Genomic DNA, 10,961 nt, shown 5'->3' with positions numbered 1-10,961 from the left:
CCCAATTGGCGAGACTATTTACCCGGCTAGAGTCACTTTGGAGCATGGCCCAAAATATCGCCGAGATATCCGATATCTCGCCGATATATCTCGGTAAATTGGTACACCGATATCAATATTTCCGATATATATCCACCGAATATTAAACCCCTTTTTTCCGAGATATATTGGAATTTCCGATATGAAACTTTATATCGCCGATATAATTGATATATATCGGTTGACTTTTTGACCATTTTTAAATATAAATCCGATATTTCCAATATATTTCCGATATTATATGTCCAATATTTCCGATATTTTAAATAGTTTGGACTGATCACCAAAAAAACCGATATATCTCGGTTTTTTAGTACACCGATATATTAACCGATATCGATATTTTGGGCCTTGCTTTGGAGTGAGCTCGTGAGGCGAGTACCTATTTAGCTGCTCCTAGATGAGTTCATCCATTGGTATGATACCATGATAGCTCAATCCTGAATTGGTCCTAGAAGTATAGGTCCCCAGTTGGCGAGACTATTTACCCGGCTGGAGTCACTTTGGAGTGAGCTCGTGAGGCGAGTACATGATGAGTAGGTCTTGGACGAGGTCGTCCACTCAGCTTGAGTCACTTTGGAGTGAGCTCATGAGGCGAGTACATGATGAGTTACTCCTGGACGAGGTTGTCTATTGGTTTGATACCATGATAGCTCGATCCTAAACTAGTCCTAAAAGTATATGTCCTTTGTTGGCGAGACTCTTGTAAACGATCTGTGAGTTGGGTGGCATTTCAGTAGACTGAGTGACCATTCCATAGTTAATATGACGACTGTTGAATTTGATTATATCTTTTGTATGTCGTCAGCATGGTGTTTTAGTTTACCTGCAAAAATGCAAACTAGCACGTAGTTGTTAATACAGGCTAATGGTGGTAGATACCTTTGGATTAGTGAGGTGCTCGTGTCGGAGCGATTGTTCTTTGGTGAAGCCCCTAGTATATGATTCACATTGAGCGTCCTTGATTTTGAGTTGATCTCATTTGCATTTTTTGAAGCTAGCCCCTAGTTCGTGTTGTAGACTGTCTGACAAGGAGCGAGCTCGGTTGTAAAAAGGGAAGCCCAATACATCTTCAACATCTTCTGTACGATCTGTGTAGCGTCACGCTTGATGGTGCTCTGGTCGATTCGCTTCGACAGCTCGTTGATCTGTTGATTCATCTCGTTGATACCGTCCTCAACGGTGATACCATTCGAACTCTGGGCTGCGACCTGGTTTTTTAGCGTCAGGTTCTCCTGCCGGAGGAAAGTAATGCTCTCGTTCATTGTCCCAAGCTGGCTGACCAGGTTCTTGACTTGCTCCTATAGGCTTTCCACGCTTCGTGGGCTTGAGGGAAACTGATTTGAAGAATGTGGTTTTTTTTCAAGAGATCGGACCACAGACGGCGCCAATGTAAATGTTATGATTGATTAACCTTACAAACGTAGGCTATTTCTAGGGAGAAAGGGTTTGTAGATTAGAGTTGACCGAGTTCATGTGGACGAACTGCCTACGTATCAAGTTCTCTCTTTGCTTGGGGGGGAGGGGGGGAGGGAGAGACTTGAATCAGGTCAAAAGTAGTTCCTCATCCTCTCTATATAGGCAAAGTGTTCGTGCCTCTTGCTCTCCTGTATCAGGTCAGATCTAGGTCTTCAGGTCACTCGCAAGCCATGATGGCGAGTTAAGGACATTTATTGTGAAGCATACCTGAAGCCTCGATCTTAATTTCTATAATAAAGACATACGTTACGAGCCATTGTGGACAAGAAGATTGAGCGCTATGGAGGTCGCTTCTGGGTGAGATCGTTTACTCGACTCGAGTCACTTCAAAGCGAGCTCGTAGGACGAGTACGTGAGATCGGTTGGTAGTGACATCGCTCTGGGCGCGAGTTGAATAGTTTGTTTGCCTGAGTCGAGTCACTATGAAGCAAGCTCGGAAGACGAGGATATAAGATCGGTTGGTAGTTCTGCATATGTTGAACACGTGTGTGATATTCATTGGATGTTAATATTACTCCCTCACACCATTATTTCAAAATTATGTTATACTTTTACACCTAAATAAATAAAATAATGGTGATATTTGTTAGATATGAGTATAATATAAACCAAAATGTGTAAAAATGAACTAGATTTATGTAAAAATGAATACAACGAATTGTATAAGAAAAGAAGAAAAGTTAGTTTTTTGTCACAAGTATTACATGTCACACATGAACAAATGTGTTACACTTTGCATATGGCCGTTTAATGTGATTGCTCATACAACTTTGAAATTTAGGCACAGTTACTTGAACTCATTTATGGTCTTCAAAGTAAACCACCTAAAATGAGTTCTTTAACACACACTCATGGTAAAGTTGAAAGTTGAAAAAATGCATATGCCATGACAGAATGGTATATTCATTGCTGCAGGATCATCTAAAGGAAGGGGGATAGTAAGGTCAGCTGGCATTAGGTGTTATGGCATCAGCATACGAAGATATTATAAGCAAGGAGAGTAAGGCCAGCTGGCATAAAGTGTTATGGAGTGCTCACATACACCCAAGTACAGCTGCGAATGCATGGAAACTGATGAGAAACTGTGTAGCAACTCAAGAAAAACTTCAGAGAAAAGGGGTGCAGTTGGTACCAAGATGTGGACTTTGTAAGAAGGTTGTTGAAAATCTGATTCACTTGTTGTGGTATTGCCCATTTGCGAGGCAACTGTGGGAATAGATATCAAGTAAGTTCAGATTCAAAAATGGCTTCTCCAGTCTGACACAAGCTTGAAGGATGGCTCAGGGTAGTAACGTGCTAGTGAGGCATATGTGGGAAGCAGCAGTAGTGGGTGGCATGGTGGCTCTTTGGTTTCACAGAAATAAGGTACACTTTGAAGATGAAAGTAACAACTTTACTTTTTGTACAAAGTATGTGAAGCAACAAGTTAACTGTGTTATACACACGTCAAAGGGTACTGCACATGATCACTTTGTGAGATTGGCTTGGGGTGTTGAACTAAAACTAAGGAAAGCTCCACAGATCAAGGAGTGCAAGTGGTTACTGCCTGAAATAGATCAAGTCAAAGTTAATGTTGACGGGTCTTCCATGGGAAATCCTAGACCAACAAGGTGGGGTGCAACGTATCGAGATCATAATGGTGAGTTTCTGCTCGTGAGTTGTAAGGGCTTAGGGGTGAAGACAAACTATGCTGCTAAGTGTTACGCAATTCTGGAGAATGAGGAAGTAGCAATTGAGAAAGGTTGGCTGAACTTATGGTTAGAATCTGACTCAGCGGCTGCAATAGAAGCTTTTAGTACGGGCAAGATACCATGGCCACTTAGTAAAACATGGGGGTGGTGTAAAAGCAAATTGCAAAGATGTATGCTCTCTCATACATGGAGAGAAGCTAACTTTGCAGCAGACATTGCTGCAAAAAGAGGATCTAGCTTAGATAAAGATGAAGTAAGTGTGTATGTAGGTATTCTCCCATGGTTGTATAAATGGGAGAATCCTAATGAGCTATATTTCAGATTTGTAACATGAACTTGATATGAGGTGTTACCGACCAGCATGTGGCTGGTGAGTAACTCTCATGGAGTTCATACACTTTTGTAACTTTCCTTTTTCTTAATATACAATAGATAAACTTACCAAGCAAAACAAAATTAAAATGGCGCGGCGGGAATGCCATGGGGCACTCAAAGGAATCACATGGAGCAGGAACTTCAGCTCTAGAGTTGTTGAATTAGAAGTCGACGCTAAAAACATCAGCAAGTTTTTCGGAAATGAAGCGTCAAGTATATCATGGAGTATCATGGTTTAGAACAGTTTGCTCTTTTGATTTTTATATGTATTAAGTGGATCAATAGATTTGCAAACAAGGTAGCCCATCGATGTCCTGGAGGAAGATAGACTACATGTAAATCCAGTTTAATATATATTAATATGGTGATTACAAAAAAAATGACATAATGACAGTAGTATGTAAACAGAGCAAGCACAATGAGATTCCAATTCAATAGAAAAGATCCAGGCAAGGAAAAAACACTTTACCACATCACAATTACATTTTTATGTTAACCAAATTCATCATACATGAGTCATCATCTGCTTTTCTGTTCATAACTATTCTTCATTCACTAAACTTGATCCATCCTTGTTCGAGAACAACAACGAAAGCTTCTCGTTACAACTTTCCAGTATCTTCAGCACGCAAACTAACTCAATTGAATCAGCAATGCTAAGTGATCTACCTTTCAACTCATTAACTTTTCTTACAATTTCCTTCTCTGCATAACACTTAACTTCTTCCAATAGTAACATCACTTCGTTAACCAATTTGTTAGTAGCTTCTATTGAAGTATGTAGAGTCGGTCTCACACATTCTATAAGTGTGAGACCATATCTTATTTAAGTAGTTGCTATTTTGGTGAAGTCTATCACCCCAGTATAAATATATGAATTGTAGGTTAGAGTAAATATACTCTAAACCCTACCTTCTTCTTGTGCCTCCATCATTTCTTCTTCTTCTCTACTACATCTTTGTAATCTAACCAGCTAACCATTATATGTATCTCCTAGCATAATTTAACATGGTATTAGGAGCCGACTCTGTTTAGAGAATGCTAGGAGAGAGATCCGCAGTTTCAAGATTCCAGTTTTAGTATTAGTTGTTGTCTTAGTATTGTTTCGCTTCCACAATCTCTCGGTACTGATAAAGAGGAGTACGTCACGTTTTCAAAGGGGGAAGGCTGGTATCGCCATCTCTCTCAATCTCTTCGTACAAGTGCGCCCGCGCTCAGTTCAAGAGTCTTCAAAGCGCGCACGCACTCAGAGTACATATCTCGCAGTTTTTTGCCTTTCCATCAAGTGAGTTTTTCTTCTTTTTATAATGACTGATGTTCCAAAATCCAATGAATTCGTAATACATTTGTTTTCTCTGTTGGTATGACCTCTGTCAAATTGGAGGGTGTTGCCAATTACCTTCAATGGGCAGAAGCAGTTACTGTTTATCTTACTGGAAAAGGTAAGGAAAATCATCTGACAGATCCCCCATATGATAAAGGCAAAACAACCTCGATGAAAGATGACGCCTTAGTTAAGAATTTTCTGTGGAATACTATGGAGAAGGATGTTTGTAATACTGTGCGGTTTTTCAAAACATCTAAGGAGATTTGGGAGTATCTACAAGAATCATACTCTCAATCTCATAATACTTCTCGCATCTTTCAGTTGTATGAGAACACCTTTGATCTCACTCAAGGTGATATGTCTATCTCTGAATATTATAATTCTCTTCATAACAAGTGGGAAGAACTGAATATTTATCACCCACTTACTACAGACATAAATCAGTTGAAGAAACAAAGAGAGGAATTTCGAGTCTCAAAATTCCTATATGGGCTACGTCCCGAGTTTGCTAATGTGAAAGCCCAAGTTCAAGCTGAATCTAACCTCCCTACTCTGTCTGAAGCATATTCTCGTCTTTCTCATATTACTGCACCTCCTCCAAGGCACAATGATAGTGCGCCTTTATTGATCCCTCCAAGTAGCAATAACAACCCCTCTTCTGGTCGTGGTAATGGAGGTAGAGGGGGTAGAGCCGGTCATGGACGTGGAGGTGGTCGTAGCCAAGGGAGTGGTTGTGGTCTTGGTATTGGTGGTTTTGATCTTTGTAAGCATTGTGGGCGCACAAATCATAGTTCTGATTTTTGTTAGGATATAACAGGATGCCCGCCTTTGCACAAAGCCAACAATGCCACAGTAGTTGATCAGAAAGTGACCGATTTTCAACAAGTTCAAGAAGACCTTGCAACCCTGATGAAGCGGATCCAAGCTATTCCAGTTAGTTCATCCAACTATCCCACTGCAACCCTAGCCGATTCAGGTAAAACATGTCTTCATACAAGTGGTAACAACTCTTTGGTCATTGACTCAGGAGCTTCTGATCATATGACAGGTAATCCCCAGTTGTTTTCTAATCTTGAGTATACTCACACACCATCATATGTCACATTAGCAAATGGGGCTAAGGCTAGTATTCTTAGTAGGGGTACTATTCAATTAACTCGTAATATATCACTTGTCTCTATCTTGCTTATTCAAAATTTCCCCTTTAATCTATTGTTTGTTCATCGTCTCATCCAATCTCTTCACTGTAATGTCATGTTTTCTTCCACTCATATTGTGTTTCAGGATCTACAGACAAAGACACTAGTTAGTGGGGGGTATGAGCACGGGGGCATATATTACTTTCAAGATGGTTATGGGCACTCTCACCAGAAGCAGGCTCTCATAGTCTCAGTCTCTCCTATTTAGTGGCATAGACGTCTTGGTCATCTTCCTCTGGTTAGTTTGTGAAGTTTAGTTCCCAGTATTTCTTCTAGTATTCAGTCTTTAAGTTGTGAGGTTTGTGAGTTAGCTAAACATCGTCGTGTTACTTTCAAAAATAGGCTAAATAAGTGTTCTAGTGCTCCATTTCAGTTAGTTTATTCAGATGTCTGGGGTCCTTGTAGAACCACTGGCCTTTTTGGAGCCAAGTATTTTATTACATTTATAGATGATTTCTCTCGTGTTTGTTGGGTATTATGGAAAATCATTCTCAAGTATTCTCTATTTTTAAAAAATTATATGCTGAGATTACTAATCGGTATTCTGCACACATGCATGTTTTTCGAACTAATAATGCCAAAGACTATACATCTGCAATATTGAAGTATTTTTTAGATGACCATGGCATTACATATCAAACCTCATGTGTGGATACACCTCAACAAAATGGGGTTGTTGAGAGAAAGAACAGACCCATTCTTGAAGTTGTCCGATGCTTAATGTTTCAAACATATCTCCCAAAGTTTTATTGGGCAGAGGCAGTCTTTACTGCCACATACTTGATTAATCGTATGCCCTCTTCAGTGTTAGGCGGAAAAACACCACACTCTGTTCTTTTTCCTGGTCAACCTTCTTTCCATCTTCCACCTCGTATTTTTGGTTGTGTCTGCTTTGTTCATAATCTTCAACCGAGTTGTGATAAGTTTGACTCTCGTGCTATTAAGTGTGCTTTCCTTGGGTATTCACATACACAGAAAGGGTACAAGTGTTATAGTCCTCATCTGCGCAAATCATTTGTCTGTGCTAATATTACTTTTTTTGAAGATGTCCTGTTTTACTCTTCAGAAGGGAAGATGTCCTATGAACCTTTTGAGGATTATGTTCTGCCATCTGGTGTTGTTGAATATGATCTTCCTGCGACTATTGGTGTTAATGAGGGAGCTAATAATCAGGTTATTGCTACTGATGTTGGACCTCATGAAGACGGAGCGCGTGCGCGCTCTACCAATGGCCTTATAGAAGCACGCGCGCCCCCTTGATGTTCGACTTCCAGTATATGGAGGGCGTGCGCGCCCAACAGATGGTCTTACAGAAGCGCATGTGCGCCCCCTTGATGTTCGACTTCTAGTAGATGGAGGGTCGGCGGCGCCAACAGATGGCCTTTACAAAAGTCTTGGCATACTTACTACGTTATTATTCGAGTTTAAGGCTGAAAGTTCAATCTGCTCGCGCCGCACCTCTTCCGCTTTTGTAATGCGTGGATCCTATTGCCATTCCGTCTGACCTCGATGTTCCTAATGCCCTACATAAATTGAACGTCCACCTGCCAGTATGCGTCTTCCTAGTAAGTATGCCAAGTATTCTATTTCTCAGTATGTTTCCACTGCTCATTTACCACCATCTGTCAAGTCTTTTGCTACGTCCTTGTTGTCTATCTCTGCCCCTTCTGACTACAGGGACGCTTTATCCCATCCTGGCTAGAAACAAGCAATGGACGAGGAGTTGAGTGCCTTGTATTCATGACGCTTGGGTCCTTACAAATCTTCCTTCTGGGAAGAAAGCGGTGCTTGTAAATGGGTTTTCACTATTAAGCATAACCCGGATGGTACTATTTCTCGTTTAAAGGCTCGCCTGGTTGCAAAAGGCTTTACCCATACTTATGGTATTTATTACTCCGAAACGTTTTCTCCGGTTGCAAAGTTAGCCTCTATGCGTATTGTTATTTCTCTTGTTGTTCATCATCACTGGCCTCTGTTTCAGTTAGATGTGAAGAATGCCTTTTTACATGGAGATCTCTTGGAGGAAATCTATATGGTACAACCTCCTGGTTTTGTTGCTCAAGGGGGGAAAGTTTGTCGATTAGAGAAGTTTCTTTATGGGCTCAAGCAGTCTCCTAGAGCTTGGTTTGCGAAGTTTAGCCAGGTTTTGATGGCTAATGGAATGACTAGGTGTGAATATGATCATTCTATGTTTTACCGAAAGACCCAACAAGGGATTATTGTCTTAGTTGTGTATGTTGATGATATCATTGTCACAGGGTCTGACAAATAGGGTATTTATCGACTTAAAGTCAATCTCTCAAGACAGTTCCAGACCAAAGATCTAAGAGAACTGAAGTATTTCCTAGGCATTGAAGTTACAAGGTTCCCTGGTGAAATTCATCTCTCACAAAGAAAGTATGTATTAAACCTACTCAGTGAGACAGGTAATTTAGGAGCTCTCCTAGTAGAGACTCCTATGGATTCGAACAACAAACTCCACTCAGATGTTGGAGAGTTGTGTGCTGATATTGAGGGATACCGTAGACTGGTGGAAAAGCTGATCTATGCTACTATCACTCGCCTAGATATCTCATTTGCAGTCAGTGTAGTATCCCAGTATATGCATGCACCAGGGATTCCTCACTACCAGGCAGTTATTCGGATTGTACGGTATTTGAAAGGTTCTCCTGGTCGTGGATTGGTATATCATTCTAATGGAAATTTTGATGTTGTTGGATATTCGGATCGATTATCGCGAATCGGAGTTTGGATAGACGATCCACCATCGGTATTGTACCTTCCTTTGTGGAAATTTGGTAACATGGAAGAGTAAAAAGCAAACAGTTGTGTCAAAGTCTAGCGCAGAGGCTGAGTATAGAGCTATGGCTCAAGGGACTGGTGAGTTAATGTGGATTCGTAATCTGCTACATGAGTTAGGTTTCTAGGTACAGCTATCGATCGCTCTTCATTGTGATAATCAGGCACCATTCATATCGTTTCTAATCCAGTATTTCATGAGCAAACTAAACACATAGAGGTAGATTGTCATTATGTCAAACATAAGGTTGAAACAAAGGAGATAAGTACTCCTTATGTGGCGTCTCGAGATTAGTTAGCTTTATATTGTGCTAAACCAGTGATTCATCCAATTTTAAATTATGTTGGTAACAAATTGGGCATGAGCGATATCTATGCTCCAGCTTGAAAGGGGGTGTTGAAGTATGTAGAGTCAGTCTCACACATTCTATAAGGGCATCTCCAATGGAGGGTGTAAACAGTATAAAGTGTAAAGTTTACACTCCAACTGCCAAAAAACTCCTTCCAATAGAGGTTGTATATCGTAGGTAATAGATTATTAGTCAAAAGATGGGGTGGGAAATTCCCCCTCCAGCTATTAATTAATAAAAGCACCCGGACGTCACTTATAGTAACTTAAAAACTCGGACGTCACTTCAACTGACGTTTCAAGTTTTATTTTTCTGGTTTAAGTCCATCGCGTAGTGAATTATCTAAAATACTTTAAAGAACGCTGATTGTTAGCTACTGAAGTCCATTTTGTTATTTGCCCCTCTATTTTTATTTATTTACCTAATTTACTATCTAAAAACACGGATGGACACGTGGAAGATAGAGAAATGGTTTGAGAGGAGATAGAAAAAGCGTATGAGAACCATTCTAGTGGACCATTAAAAACTTGTTTTGAGTGTCGTATGAGAAAGTGGACCATTACTTGTTTTAAGCCTTTGCGACGGACCAAGCCCGTCATTTTTCATTATTTTGAATAGTCTGACAATTTAAGTCCGTTGTTATTTATTTTTACACATTTGCCTCCACTTACCATTGGAAGAGCCACAAGTAGTAAATATATACTTTATGTATTTGGGAGTTAGATAAAGTGTATAATTCTAATGGCGCCTATGTGGAGGTGAATTTTTCCATTCTCCATTGGAGATGCCCTAAGTGTGAGACCGTATCTTATTTAAGTAGTTGCTATCACCCCAGTATAAATATATGAATTGTAGGTTAGAGTAAATATACTCTAAACCCTACTTTCTTCTTGTGCCTACATCCTTTCTTCTTCTTCTCCACTACATCTCTGTAATCTAACCAGCTAACCACTATATGTATCTCCTAGCATAATTTAACACCTTCAACATTCACCAATTATCGTGCTCTAGATTGTTATTCAACAAGTTTAGTGAGTACATCCAACTCCCCCAACAACACTTTACTTGAAAACGAAGATACCACCCTTTCATACCCTATGTCTCTTGTGGTGAATAAGACTAAATCAAGAATATGGGCATACCATTTTACCCAGAAAGACAAATACTACGATTCGTAACTAGAATAATCAAGAAAGCGTGAAAGATTAAGAAAATCTCCATCACCAGCCGAAAAATAAGCAACAGAGAGTTGATGCTGATGTATATAAGAACCATGTGTGATTATATAGTGTAGAGTGATCAAACACTTGAAAGCAATGAATGAGTTGTGGGTGTTGCGTAAACGATCCAATAGTGGTTCTATACATGTTGGTGCTGTGTTACATGCACTGTTACCGAAAGAGAGAAGAGTGATGAGGAGTTTTTCTTCTGGTGGTGTTGTTGGTTCCGGTGATGTGGATTCAGAAAGCACGAGATGGAGAGATGAAGATGTGTTTGGTTTGGAGAGAAGAAGAATTGATGCTTTGTCTTTTAGAAAACTGAACGTGCTCTGAGCTTGAGTTTTGGTAGTTTCCCCATTGTCAACAACAAACAGAGATAACTGAAGATCGAAGGCGATAGAGTTGCCACAATGAGACAATATATAAGAGGTTGGAAGAATAGAATTGGAAGTTAATAAAATCTGAGTTTTTCTGTACAAAAC

General features: G+C 40.0%; 1 protein-coding gene across 1 annotated transcript; it reads right to left on the bottom strand.

Moving 5' to 3' along the window:
• Positions 1-4,125: 4,125 nt before the first annotated feature.
• LOC147493248 (putative clathrin assembly protein At4g40080) lies at positions 4,126-10,961 on the bottom strand (the record flags this gene model as incomplete). The annotated part of the gene is given in 2 exon segments (XM_086567793.1): positions 4,126-4,385; positions 10,325-10,961. Coding segments are annotated over 2 exon segments (897 nt in total), but the record flags the coding sequence as incomplete, so codon positions are not given.

The sequence above is a fragment of the Coptis chinensis genome, chromosome 6, assembly GCF_015680905.1.
Source record: "Coptis chinensis isolate HL-2020 chromosome 6, ASM1568090v1, whole genome shotgun sequence".
Lineage (NCBI taxonomy): Eukaryota > Viridiplantae > Streptophyta > Magnoliopsida > Ranunculales > Ranunculaceae > Coptis > Coptis chinensis.
The sequence above is the reverse complement of the archived record's forward strand: the minus strand, read 5'-3'. Positions and strand labels throughout refer to the sequence as shown.